Source organism: Cydia pomonella, chromosome 15 (assembly GCF_033807575.1).
Source record: "Cydia pomonella isolate Wapato2018A chromosome 15, ilCydPomo1, whole genome shotgun sequence".
Taxonomy (NCBI): Eukaryota; Metazoa; Arthropoda; class Insecta; order Lepidoptera; family Tortricidae; genus Cydia; species Cydia pomonella.
Window position 1 is genome coordinate 5,788,902 of NC_084717.1, and position 14,887 is coordinate 5,803,788.

General features: G+C 37.1%; 1 protein-coding gene across 1 annotated transcript; it reads right to left on the reverse strand.

Moving 5' to 3' along the window:
- Positions 1–270: 270 nt before the first annotated feature.
- LOC133525620 (uncharacterized) lies at positions 271–11,953 on the reverse strand. The gene is made up of 4 exons (XM_061861936.1): positions 11,649–11,953; positions 8,318–8,482; positions 6,009–6,146; positions 271–1,259 (listed from the first exon to the last, which is right to left on the reverse strand). The coding sequence occupies exons 1-4, from the start codon at positions 11,709–11,711 to the stop codon at positions 1,155–1,157; spliced, it is 471 nt and encodes a 156-aa protein (XP_061717920.1). The 5' UTR covers positions 11,712–11,953; the 3' UTR covers positions 271–1,154.
- Between the last annotated feature and the right edge of the window lie 2,934 nt (positions 11,954–14,887).

Below are 14,887 nucleotides of genomic sequence, written 5' to 3' on the forward strand. Positions count from 1 at the left end.
CAGCGAAGTAAGCTTCTTAGAACGAGTATCGTGGCGCCATCTATTCGACTAGGGCGCAGTATTTAACAGCTAGCAGTTTGCTTAAGAACTGTGGCGTTTTAAAATAAGACCGACAGATGGCATTACTATAACATTATGACTAAGAAAAGTGGAAATGTACCTAAAATAATTAATTAGGATTTCTCAGGTTTTTTTATTTATTCATACCTATACATACTTACCTAATATTATAACAGGGTTTCTAACAAAGGTAACAAAACAAAATCAGGATACGTTTCTAAATGAACTTTAATTTGAATAAAATGAAGTACAAAATAAATGATTTAAGACATAACTAAAGAATATTTTTAATACGTAGGTATGTACGAATTTAAAAAGTCTCAATGCATGCAGTTACAGTTATCTTATCAATTAAGTACCTATATTAAAAAAATCACAAATCAATTAAGACGACAATGAAGGACCCGCGCGAAATCGCCTTTTCATACAAACGTAGTCCTCATTTTCCTCCCTAGATATTAACATTATTGAGAATATTTTGACACAATCTGTTGTATATCAACCACAGCTATGCCCCTACGTTTTTTTCGTATGTTTATTGTTTAATTATTTTAGAAGTTGGACGCATTTAATAAATTGTGTGAAATCTGTTTTTCACTCCTAATTTTAATAATAATAAAAAATCGAAAAAAAATCTCGAAGCGATGCTGAGCCGAACAGGGGGCCTAGCGCGAAAACCGAAATTCGCCAATTGCGGGGATCTTTCTCTTTTACTCTCACTAAGACGTAATTAGAGTGACAGAGAAAAATGCCCGCAATTGACGAACTTCGATGTTCGGGGTAGGCCCCCAGAGCCAGGAATGACCAAAAGGAACAGTTTCGCCCCCCTGGCTATGGTTAATAGACATCAAATTATGGATAAATATTTTCCAAAATGTCAATATCCAGAGAGGAAAATGGGGACTACGTTTGTATGGAAAATCGGCCGTCCTCTTTCCTCTTAAACGAAAATGGCGTACTTACCTAAGTTACTACTGGTCCTTAGACATAAACATACTTAAAATCTACAAAACAAACCTCAAATTTACTAGTACCCATAATACCTACAATAAAAAATAAGTGTGGGTCGTGGTGACGTTGCGTTGTGGGATGGTCTATGCTTGCAAATTTTGCTGACCGTTTTTCTCAGTGAATGCGGGTATCGCACGGGCGTGGCTGATGCGATAGGACATGGTCCACGCCAACATCATTGACACAATCTGAAACGTATTAGAAAAGACCATTTGTCATTTGTAAGGGGGGGGTAGTGGTTTGTCTAATTGTAAGCTTCTCTATCACAAATTTTGGTTTTAGGCCATGGACATAATGGTACAGGTCTGGAATTAAATTTAAATCAGCGAAATGATCGATCGATACACATGTAGTTCAAGAAAATGAATAAAAGCAGGATAAATAATTCGTGTAGTTTTGTAAATTAGTACAGGTATAACTTGTGGTGTCCAGATGAACATACTAAAAGTCCTCGGGGGTGGGGGTTGTGCAGAGGTTGTGTGTGTGCGATATCGAATATCTGTACTGCAGTACAAATAGCATTATAATTACTTGAAACAAAAGTTTGTAGATACCTAAATAAAATTTCCTTTATTTTTACTCTACGATTAATACTTTAGGAGCTACAGGATGTTTAAGTGAATAAATAGATAAATTGCGCAAATACGACAGTTTCTTAATTCGTCTATTATTTATTGTTGTTAATCATAACTCATTTTTTTAGTTTTAAATAAACAAAAAGCTTAGTCCCCCGCTGATCAATATAAAAAAAACCGGCCAAGGAAAAGTATAGCGAACCTGATCGGTTCAACCGTATGGAAAGTTTTTGTTCAATTATTTTTTTTATACAGGCTGTTAAGTAGCACCGTAACGAAGACTTGTAGAGATTATGTAATATATATGAAAGTGTCAAGTGGAATTTTCCATCGGACAGAAATAAAAATGACCTCCATACAAAATGATAAGCTGACCGAGGCAATTTGTATGGAAAAGTCAAAACTGTTGCGTGCGTTCCGACGGTAATTTCGGCTGGCTAACTGACTCCGGATCATGCAGGGTGATCAATATATTAAAATTTCTTCAGATGCTAAAGTAATATTTTCATCATCTTTGATTTCTGCTAAGCCCCCGAGATATAAAACATTCAAAAGCCAGAGAACTTTTTCAGGAATAACTAAACGCTCGTTTTGTTTTTGGCGACTGCTGAGTGTCATCATAGACAAGAATCATAAGAAAATGGATCTGACGATTCTAAGGCGCGATGAATTAGGTCAATCATAATTGTTTTGCGGTTTAATTTTCGCGTATGGTGTTCCCTATCATAACGCCACAATTTGTTACGGGATTCTGAAGCTTGCTTCATATCAATTGGCAACGGAACTATAACCCTGATACCCATCTTATCGAAAATTTTTGAAAAGTGCATGCATAAACGAATTATGGAATTTTTCGAAAAATATAATGTCATAAAACAGGAACAAAACGGATTTCAAAAAAACAAATCCACCACACTTGCTGGTTTTAACTTAGTTCACTACGTAACAAAAAGCGTAGATGAAAAAAAACACACAACAGCAATATTCTTAGACATGTCTAAAGCGTTCGATTTTGTAGACCATTCTTTGCTTCTCCAAAAATTAGACAAATATGGCATACGAGGACCTGCTTTAAATTGGATTCAAACGTACTTGTCTGGAAGAAATCAATATGTAGATATTTCCACATTAAATGACCAAAATGAGGAAATCCACTACCAATCTGAAACTCTACAAAATAACTTTGGTGTACCTCAAGGTAGTGTACTAGGTCCATTAATGTTTATCATCTATGTAAACGATATATGCGATGCAATTAAGTATAAATCCATTTTATTTGCGGACGACATTTCAGTTGTTGTTACATCAAATAAATATGAGAGCATCAAAAAGCACGTGGAAAAAAATAAATGAAATGTTGATCTTTGTAATCGATTGGCTAGGTAAACATAATTTGCAAATAAATGTTGAGAAAACGAACTATGTACAATTTAATACAAAACTCGGCAAAAGTGAAGAATTAAATATACACTATAAAAATAAAACTATAGCCGAAATGGATAACGTAACATTTTTAGGTTTAAAATTAGATAAATATCTGGACTGGAATGAACAGATTGAAAAAGTTTGTTCCAAATAAATAGGTTTGTTTATGTTTTGAGGAGACTGAGACGCATGTCCGGTTTACAAGCCTCTTTAGCCGCTTATCACGGCTATATTAGTTCAAATTTGAGGTACGGCCTTATCCTTTAGGGGGCCAGTTCAAGTCTGGATAGAGCATTTATTGCACAGAAAAAATGTATCCGAGCAATCTGTGATTCACGCCCTTATAAGTCATGTAGAGAAAATGTTCAAAAATTTAAAGATCCTGACGCTTCCGTCTTTGTATATATTGGAGTCGTGCATTTTCGTCAAGAACCATATGGAACTTTTGACGACGGCCAAAACTGTGTTTCCGAGGGGCACGAGAAATGAAGGTCTTGTACATGAAAGTATTCCTAAGACTTCATTATATAACAGACAGTGTTTTGCAATGTGCATTAAAGTGTATAACAAGCTACCGCAACGCATGAGGGAGCTACCTATTAATAAATTTAAAAGAAGTCTTGTTTGTTACTTATTGGATAAAAATTATTATTGCCTCAAAGCTTTTCTCTCCGAAAACATCCAGGAGTAAAATAAAGTTGTTATTCAATAGTAATTAAAAATTAAATTGTGTAAAGTTTTTGCATGCTAGTATTATTATATACATATAGCAGAATAAGCAACAAATTGTCAAAATTACATCTGTGGACACCAAAATATGTACTTATTCTATGCAAATAAAGTTATTCTATTCTACGTGATCTTCCATACAAAAAGAAAAAACGTTTTTCCACTTCTAAATATTTTCGATTCTCCATGATTTTTTAGTATGTTATTGACACAATGAAATACTAGGTTTATAGGTCATCCTTTCTTTCAAAATTTGCAAAGGACAAAAAAATTTTTTTTCAGGGAAACCTATAAACCAAGAATATATTATGCTTAAGCGATCGACATCAAAATAAAAAAAAAGTTATTCTTCCCTCATAAAAACAGAATAGAACCATAATATACACCTTTAGAAGTCCCAGGGTTCATTGGAACTGCAAGGATATGTCGCGATAAATATTTCACGTCTCTTATAATAAGTTATAACCCTGCCCAATAAAATAATATCCCAATTCTGTAGTCGAAAACGAATGTTTCCTATATAGTTTTATCTGACTGATTCTACCGCTATATGTTTTAAAAGTTGAATGTCCAATTTGTCCTTTATGTTTTCTATGTATTTTAATGAAAGCTACTGCAATTAGATTCAATATTACTAACCAATTAAAACTATGGTTTTTTGCTCCAGTCATGGGATGTATTGGCGCCATTAATTTTCAAACTAACAAATATCAATGAAAAATTAAACTTAAGCAGCTGTTTGGCTCTTGTTTATGGTAAAATGTTGCCAGTGATAAAAAAAAAACTGATGGTAAATACTTGTTTTACGGGATTTGTCTATAATTTATTAATTATAATTATAATTAATCATTTATTTCAAGTAACTTTAGACTCATTAGTATGTTAGTATGCACTTACAGCTATGTTAATATGTACAAACTTATCACTAAATACTTACTAAGACAGCTATGTTTCTAGAAGCACCTATTTAGTGGTTAGACATAATAGGTACTTCTAGAAACATGCATGTCATCACAATGCCTCAAATATGGGCAGTCAAACCTCTCGGCAATCGAACGCAGGATTGGGTTGGGGCTGGCCCGCACCCGGCGCACCAGGGATGTGCATCGTTTGCGCATAGTCGTATAAAAGCAATCGACGCGCGCTTCAGCAAACATCCCTGATGCGCTACAGAAGCGGGGCAGCCCCACCAATACCCGGAACGCGTTGTTATATTGAACCCGAAGGGCCCCGTAGGCCCGCTGAGTGTAGTACGTCCATAAGCTGCACGTATACAGGGAGGTGCAATATGCTCTAAAAAGAGTTAATTTCACCTCCCTAGTACAGCGCGCAAACTTACGCGCAATCATGTTTGCCCTTACCGACAGGGCCCTCCGTTCGCGCTCAATATCCATGTTATCTTTTAAATCTGAGGTGACAACATGGCCTAAGTATTTAAAAGACATTACCCTTTCTAGAGGACTACCATTCAAATTTATGGGAGGTACCTTAGGTATTCGATAGCCGGTAGGCTCAAACACCATGTATTGGGTTTTATCCACATTGTACTTTAGCCCATGTTGGATGGCGTAGGTTTCGCATATACTTAAAAGTTTTCGCAAACCACAAGCCGATGCGCTCAACAAAACCATATCGTCGGCGTAACTCAAATTATTCATACAAACTGTGTCAATATGGCAGCCGATATGCGTTTTGCCGAGCGCCTCGAGAAGCTCATTTATATAAAGGTTAAAAAGTGTGGGCGAGGTCAAACCCCCCTGCCTCACCCCACACTCCAACCTGTACGGGTCTGATAAAATACCTGACCATCTAACACTATTGACCTGATTTCCATACCAATACCTCAGAATTTGTATGGTCTCATTAGGTAAATTAATGTCTTTTAGTTTTTTCCATAGGATATTGTAGGAAACCAGGTCAAAAGCCTTAGACAGGTCTAAGTAGCACGCATAAACTGGCGTCTTTCTGTTTAAATAATACTTGACAGTGTGCTTAAGGCACAGTATTGCAGTTTCTGTTGATAACCCTGGTCGAAAACCAAACTGGTTTGGGTTAAGGCTCACGCACTTATTTAACTGTACATTAATCACACTGTCAAATACTTTAGCAACAACAGTCGCATATCGCTGTCGCTATACCATCCCATTACTGGTGCCTGTTCCATTATAGGTGTGTTTACTATAGTGGAGTCGGAGATAAATTTCTCACCGATGTGCAGATAATGAAGACCATGGTTATAAAATATGCTCTCAGACCGACGTCATCGGCACGCAGAAAGGGTGAGTTGCTCAACACCACCAAGTGCACTATCTCGGCCGCCGTCAGCATTACCATCCCCGACGCGTACTGTGAACAAGTAATGTTAATACTCGTATGTGTAATAAATTGGTCTGTTGGTCACTTGATAATAGATAACCTTTACAGTACATATGTTGCTACTTTACCGCACTAGTCCGAAAATTAGCATATTACGAGTACGTTCCTATGTCGAACATTAAAAGGGCCATATCTACTGTAAAACGTTGTACGATACATGGGCGAATAGGTGATTCGCAACTCGTGTCGATTTAAAACCCTCCCTTCGGTCGTGTTTCCTACTTTTCGCACTTGTATCGTAATGTACTATTACCTAATACCTACTTAGAGTTGTTGTAGGTTGTAGGCTACCTTTGAGACCTGGGCAAAAAGTGAAACCCTAATTTCGAGTCCAAAAAGTGAAACCGTAATTTCTAGAACACTTGAGGGTGTGTTAGAATTTCTTGTGTTCTGACTTAGTTAGTACTTATAGGTAACGTACCTTACGGGTAGATACTTATATGTCGCAGAATGGTCTGGATCATCAGATTATTGTCTATTGGTGGGCATCACGATGGCGTCGATGGCTAATTAGTCCTAAGTGTTCCTCGAGATAATAAAACAGTCTAGATTCAACTGAGATACAAATGTAATTGCACGAAAGTCAATAAACAACATACAACATCCTTGTATTGCCAAATTTCTAATCAAAGTCACTAATTAGGTAATCAAAATTAATATTCGGAAATCAATGCGTCTACACGTGTCAAGGGTCGATATCGATAAAAACTGTCGCCCGGCACCACCCGCGCGCCGGCGCTGGCGCAGCACTTGAGATTAGATGACGTCATCAGAGGGCTTACCGCGAACCACGTTCGACGTGTTGCCTCCCTGTCGCACTTGTAAATTTGTACGTTAGTGTGACAGGGAGGCAACTCGTCGAACGTGGTTCGCGGTAGGCCCTCAGGCTTGACCCGTAGTTTATGCACTGGGTTCCCGATATATACAGTGTGTCCCTAGCTATTGAACAAAGCCGAAATGTACATATGCATTAGTGTATTTAGAACCAGTATACAAAGTGTCATAACAACCGGTGTAGCGGTTTCGAAGAAATTAACAAATTACCATTTTTTTACTTTGGAGCAGTATGTATATGTTAGTAGCTAGCATGGAACCTTCTTCGACCTTTTTGATTATCTTTTTTATTTATGACACTAATAAGCTTCTGACTTTTGAAAAATGTCATCATTATCAAATATTTCGAACAAATTATCAAAAACACTGCCAAAAATACAGAATGTTTCTTTTTGTTGTCGATTATTGCAAATAACTTTTGTTCGAAAAATTCATTTTCTAATCAAAAAATATTAACATCAGAGCATTCCTGACCCTACGTGGTACGTGGGATTTCAGGGTTTGTCCAATGGCTAAGGTCATCCTGTATATCTTCTTCTTCCTCGCGTTGTCCCGGCATTTTTACCACGGCTCATGGAGAATTGGCGTAGGCACTAGTTTTTACGAAAGCGACTGCCGTCTTACCTTCCAACCCAGAGGGTAAACTAGGCCTTATTGGGATTAGTCCGGTTTCCTCACAATGTTTTCCTTCACCGAAAAGTGACTGGTAAATATCAATGATATTTCGTACATAAGTTCTTAAAAACTCATAGGTACGAGCCGGGGTTTGAACCCGCGACCTCCGGATTGAAAGTCACACGCTCTTACCGCTCTTACGGCTTATATATGTACATATGTAGGTACTTTACATGGAACCTTTAACACACGGCGACGTGAAGTAAATATGTACCTACATCCTTTGCCAAAAGAACAAAGGTTACATTATTATTACTATAGACGTTCTAACGATACTCTAAAATATTTTTGTTTAATATATGTATTATAAGTTAGTGTCGTCTCTTGTTTTCATACGGACTTTCAGAAAATACCTGTACCTAATTAGGTGAGAGTGTGTAAGAAAAGTAAATCGCTGTCAGTTTTGTGTCGACGGTCTTTATCAGAGTACATGAAAGAATTGGCAACTAGAAATTTTCCTGGTTACCTATCAGTGGCGGCGCGTCACAAATATTCGTAGGGAACCCGGAGCTAATTTTGGTTTCCTTTTCTCCATGAACCGATCGTGAAAGTACTCAACGGGCTGAAGTTTAGACAAGCCGGTGGGAATCGAGTTCTTTGAACGATCCGCCACTGTTACCTATAATACTCACCGAGTCCAGTTTCTTCTTGTGCTGTGTTATAGCTCCAGTGTAGCCGACTACAGTCAGACCGATAATTGCGGCACCGATCGCTATGCATATTGTAAACCCTTGGGTCATGCCCACGACGACCCCGCTCCCAACGCCGAAGGCGAATAGGAAGAGGCCAAAGCCAAACTGAAAATAAAAGTACAAGATGAAATGTTACCACCGCCTAAATAGAGAATCGAAGTGGCTGGTCGAAACTGCAATTTTGAATATTTAGCAGTGGAGTTTGGTATATGTACTTAGGTGTTGGGATTGTTGCAAATAAAAAGTTCAGACGCGGTAACAATAATAAATCTATATTAACACAACTCAATACTAAACTAACACTAATTACAATAAGAAGTAGGGAGCGATATATAATCGAGCTCGACCATTAAAGATAGGTACCAAGAGAACGCGAGGGAGCGATACGATATCAAGCTCAACCTGTGATAATAGGTACGAGACAACTTGTCGAGTTGACGTCTGACTACCAACTATCTTTGACTCCCGCGATCCCGATGATTATAACCTTGCATCAGGTACGCAATAGGAATAGCGATACAGAACCTATAACGGTTTCGCACATGGCGAATCCTAACGTTTCCCATGAATTACCCCGCTGGCTACAAATTAGTTTATGACTTAAAGTTAACAATATTCGGAAACTGACAAAGAAATAAAACAAAGAGAGATTAAGACAAAGGCAAGTGCCGACAAAGGGAAGGAAACAGATTACTTATATTACAATGCTTTTACAAGCTCATCTCATCCCTGTAACGGTCATAATAAACAGTTACGTATGCTATTAACTAAAATGCACATTGCGCATAACGGGAAAAGCTAAATTAAAATATTATTTATTTAATATCATCTAAAGCTTGGGCGAATGTAGGACGCAGTCCCTACAAATAAAATCTTACTAGGAAAATGGGTAAATTGCAAAAAAAAACGCAATGAAGCGTACTTAAGAAGCTGTAATTACCCAGTGTTAAGTTAATTGATTCATGTGTTACGCAAAATAAACCATGAAATTGTATTGTAGGTACTTATTCATTGTATTGTAGTTAATCCATACACATATACCTAAGTCTATATACGCATACGCAAAAACACTAATGCATTATTTATTATTATGAGCCCATATTGTCCCACTGTTGGGAAAAGGCCTCCCTCTTATTCTTCCACGTGTCCCTATCCTCGGAAGTCTCCCACCAGTCTCTGTCAGAGGCGTCAAGTTCGTCCCGCCATTTCGACGAGGTCTACCGTGACGCCTTACAACCTGTAACTTTAATAAAAAACCGGCCAAGTGCGAGTCGGGCTCGCATAGGAAGGGTTCCATACCATTATCTATAAAAACGGTCACCCAGCCAAGTACTGACCCCGCCCGAAGTTGCTTAACTTCGGTGATTGGATGAGAACCTCGAGATTGGAAATAAATATTTAATTTATTCTGTTTTTAGTATTTGTTGTTATAACGGCAACAGAAATACATAATCTATAGAAATTTCAACTGGCTAACTATCACGGTTCATGAGACAGACGGACGGACGGACGGACAGCGGAGTCTCAGTAATAGGGTCCCGTTTGACCCTTTGGGTACGGAACCCTAAAAATGGCTTATTTTCGGAACACAATGGAATCAATTAAATTTAATTATGTATATATTTTTTCAATTCACTCATATAATGATAACGAGGAAGACATCATTGTTACATTTTCAGTTTATTTTTGCGTCATATATATGGAGACATCCATTAAGTACGTCACATGAATTTCTAGGTTTTTTGACCCCTCCTTATCACACTTTGTCTTATTTAGCTAATTCCGCCCCGTGAGGTCACATTTTTGGCAATTATGTTTTCAACGAAATCGCCAATTGGAATTAGGTATTATTAATAGTTAATCAAAATATTTTTGATAATGAAATAATAATATTCATCTATATATACCACAAAATCGATTAGGAAAAAAAAATTATCGTTCTAAAAACTCGTTATTTAACTTTATAATGAATTAAAAAAATCGGTTACTGACGAAGTAATAGTGACGTCACAAAGTTTGTGACTCCTCCCACCCCCTAAGCACGTGATGTTATGTAATGGATGATCTCTATATTTCTTAGTCCTAATTTTTTGTCGTCTCATTCTACTTAGTTAGTTTGGTAACTTCTATGAAATTATGACGTTTAAATAACACTTGCACAGTCTGGGATTCTAAATCGCTGCCTTTATCTTGGTCTAACTCTATTAACCCAGATCTAATGTCAAGAAGATCCAAGGTAGTTTTTAACCGACTTCAAGATTTCAATAGGAGAAGGTTCTCAATTCGGTTGTATGGCTACACTTATATCGACCGGGTTATAAACCGTGATTACCTTTTGTATTGTTTTTATTGAGCTCCCGACATTTAAAAACTGTTATTAGGTTGTTTTTTTCATCAACAATTCAAGCATTTACATTTAAACAAGTGACATTTGATGCAGTGGAACTGCTGATGATGATCAGAATGGAACTCTTCAACGAGGCATAGTTCACGTTAGGCGATTTTTTTTATACTACGTCGGTTGCAAACAAGCATACGGCCGCCTGATGGTAAGCAGTCTCCGTAGCCTATGTACGCCTACAACTCCAGAGGAGTTACATGCGCGTTGCCGACCCTAACCCCGCCCCCCCTCGTTGAGCTCTGACAACCTTACTCACCGACAGGATCACAACACTATGAGTAGGGTCTAGTGTTATTTGGCTGCTGTTTTCTGTAAATTTGTCCTCTTCGCTGTGTTTGTTAAGCAAATTAGATTTTCAAGACAAATTTTTGTCAAGTTTGAGTTCTGACGATGGGGTTCATGAGGAATCGAGGTAACTTCTCAAATGTTAAAGGCATGTATACTCGTATAGTGATCTTAATATTTTCATTAAAAAATCAAGCAAATGAACAAATTCATATGAAAAATTATACAATGACGTCACGGTCAACTCATCTACTTTTTTATATTTATATCCTATGCTATCTATGTTTTTCTAATAATTATCTGGTGCTTTATTTTATGCATGGTGTGAAATAATAATTATTAAATACAGTCCGATACCCTATTGCGGGTATCTTACCAGTCAACCATAGGGCAAATCTGAAATGATTCAAGAGGTGGGTGCAGTGACAAAAACAAAAGCATTTTACCTTCTTTTCTACATAATTAGCCGTAGGTAGCTGTCTTTTTAATTTCATTGTATAAAACCCAAAATCAACAATCATCTTTTTTTCATCCGGTCTCCCTAATTTTTTTCTTAAAAATTATTATTTGAAGCATTTCACTCACCCCATTAAAAGAGTTGGAAATCAGAAACAGTGTTATGACATGACTTTTGGCGTCCAAGTTCATCTTGAATTTAATTTCACGCGCGTTCACTTTACACACTGGCCAACCGACTGACTGACTTCGAAATCTTCGAATGGTGGGCAGTGGGCTCCAGAAGCATTCAAGCTTTAAAAATCTTGATTTGATATTGTGTCATTACTTTCGGTGCATCTCACTCGTTGTATGTTGACGGTGAATATGAGTGATGTCTGATGTCAAATCGATATCAGGTTAAAATAATTTTTGTAAGTTAGAATGCCGCTCCCGTGTAGGCCGTGTGTAACGTGCGCTTAAAAACGCAAATTTGAATTTTCTGCATCTCCGTCTCTATCACTGCTACAACATTGGAGTGACAGAGATGAAGATACCGTTTAAATCGACTACCTTTGGCTCGGGGTTGGAATAACGGTAGGTTTTGTGATTTGTAGCTAACAAAGCGATTACTTAGTAATAAAAATGCTTCATATTTATAAGGTGGCACTGGCAGTGCGATGAGCTCAACATTAATTTTTACCTGACTGCGCGACGCTAAGTAGGATTATGTGTTAATTGCGACATTACTTTTTGGCCTAAAAGAGGCAGCGAAATATCATCACGCTCAAATCTAATCTGGAGAAGCCAAGTGATGGGAATATCTCTACTTACAGAAGACCACATCTATGTATAAGCAATTCGTACGTATGACGTATAGTACACAGATGGTGAAGGCTCCCAGAGCTTTTCAGGGTGTACCTGTGCTAGACGCGGGGAGCTCTGAGGAGGTTGGCTTTGTCCCTTAATTGGTGGACTAGTGAATCTTTGTATAGTGCAACTCTAATAATTACAGGCGCCATAAACTTTCTACAGACCCTGCAACAAGTATCATGACATTTTAGATAATTGCCGGCTAAGTAGAAGCAACAAGTTCAATTGTTCGATCAAATGCAGCAATGTACTGTAAATCGCATGTGTTAGTCGGTGACTCTTTTTAGAGGCCATTATAAATTGTAAAGACATTGTATTGTATATGTACGGCTACCACCAGTCTTGACATTGACATATTTGCTCACGTTTATGTAACGTAACTTATACTTTCTATGCATCTCGCTCGTACCTACTGGCGTATTAGTGCAAGCGAAATGCATAGAAAGTAAGTTCAATCAATCAATTTTTTTCGTGTTATGGCTCCATCAAGGTGTTGATGATTCTGCCAACTTACGTAGAGTTGAGCGAATACGTCAATGTAAAAACTGGTGGTATGGTAGCCTTATAGGTCTTTACTGTAAACTTTCTGCTAAATATTCAGTCGGAAATTAAAACTAGTAAAAGTAAGAGTAAGTATACTAATTAAAATGAAAATTTGGACTAAAACTTCAACAGTCCAAAAACAAATTTAACAAGTATAATTTATTTCCCTGTGTACTCCAAGCCTTAGCCGATGATTTCTCGGAAACCTTACCACACTTTATCATTCTTCAAAACAATAACGTCTCTGTTTGAAGTGTTCTGAGTAGAGAGATCTAGTTGCACTCATACCGGATGTCGTAGTGTGATAAATTATGCTCTAGATATAAATAAGCGCTGGTGGCCTAGCGGTAGGAGCGTGCGACTTGCAATCCGGAGGTCGCGGGTTCAAACCCCGGCGCGTACCAATGAGTTTTTCGGAACTTATGTACGAAATATCATTTCAAAATCAAAATCAAAATATTCTTTATTCAAATAGGCCTAGCAACAAGCACTTTTAAATCGTCAAATTTTACAAATATCATCTTAATCTAAATATCAGAGCAATTTATTGATGCAGTTATTATTGTTCTAAAAAAAACATTGAACTATTATAGATATGGTAAACTTAATAATAAGAATTTCATAAAAAGATCGTCATACATCAAAATTGTATAAAAATACTAGTCTAGAACCTTTCTAGAATAAAATCTAAATGTCAAAAAATACGGTATATATATACATTGAATTATCAATTTCATCATTAATAACATAACAATAAATAATTCATTCTTTACAATCACACTTAATCCCACGGTGTTTCATCATTCATGTAGTCTTGTGTGCTATAATAGGCTTTAGAGATAAGCTTACGTTTTATATAATTTTTAAATTTACTAACAGACAATTCAGTTATAATATTAGGAAGTTTATTGTAAAATCTTACACAATTACCCATGAATGATTTCTTAATTTTATGGAGCCTAGTGAAGGGCACTGCGAGCTTATGCTTATTTCTAGTATTAATATTATGTATTTCACAGTTTTTCTTAAAACTGGCAATATTTTTATGTACATACAGAATATTCTCATAAATATATTGACAGTGTACTGTCATTATGTTAATGTCCTTAAACTTATCTCTAAGTGTGTCTCTATGGTACATTTTATATATTGCACGAATAGCCCTCTTCTGCAGAACAAAAATGGTATTTATCTCTGAAGCACTACCCCATAGTAAAATACCATATGACATAATGCTATGAAAGTAACTAAAGTAAACTAATCGAGCTGTTTTCACGTCTGTTAACTGACGGATCTTGCTCACTGCAAAAGCTGCAGAACTCAGTCTATTCGAGAGATTAGCAATATGGGGACCCCATTGTAGTTTAGAATCTAAAGTTATACCAAGAAAAACTGTGCTATCTACTAGTTCCAATTCCTCATCCTTGACAATGACACCTGTTTGCTCATTCCTTATGTGACTTGTAACAAACTTAATGCACTTAGTCTTTTTCTCATTTAACAATAAATTATTAACATTAAACCAATTTACTACTTTAGAAATAGCATTGTTTACATCACTGCAAGCTTGTTGCTGTCGTTTGACTTTGAAAATAAGTGAAGTATCGTCTGCAAACAATACTATGTCATGGTGGGTCTTTACTAGGTAAGGCAGGTCATTAATGTAGATAAGGAACAGGAACGGCCCCAATATTGATCCCTGCGGTACACCCATAGAGACCAATGACCCCGGTGATCGCTGTCCACTCACATCAACCCTTTGTATTCTACCGTGTAAGTAAGACTTTATTAAATTCAGTGCCGAGCCTCTTACTCCATAATAGTGCAGTTTCCTGATCAATGTTTCATGACAGACGCAATCGAAGGCCTTAGATAAGTCACAGAAGATACCTAAAGCATCCTGTGACTCCTCCCAGGCATCGAAGATCTGTTTAATTAGCTCAACACCAGCGTCGGTTGTTGAGCGACCCCGT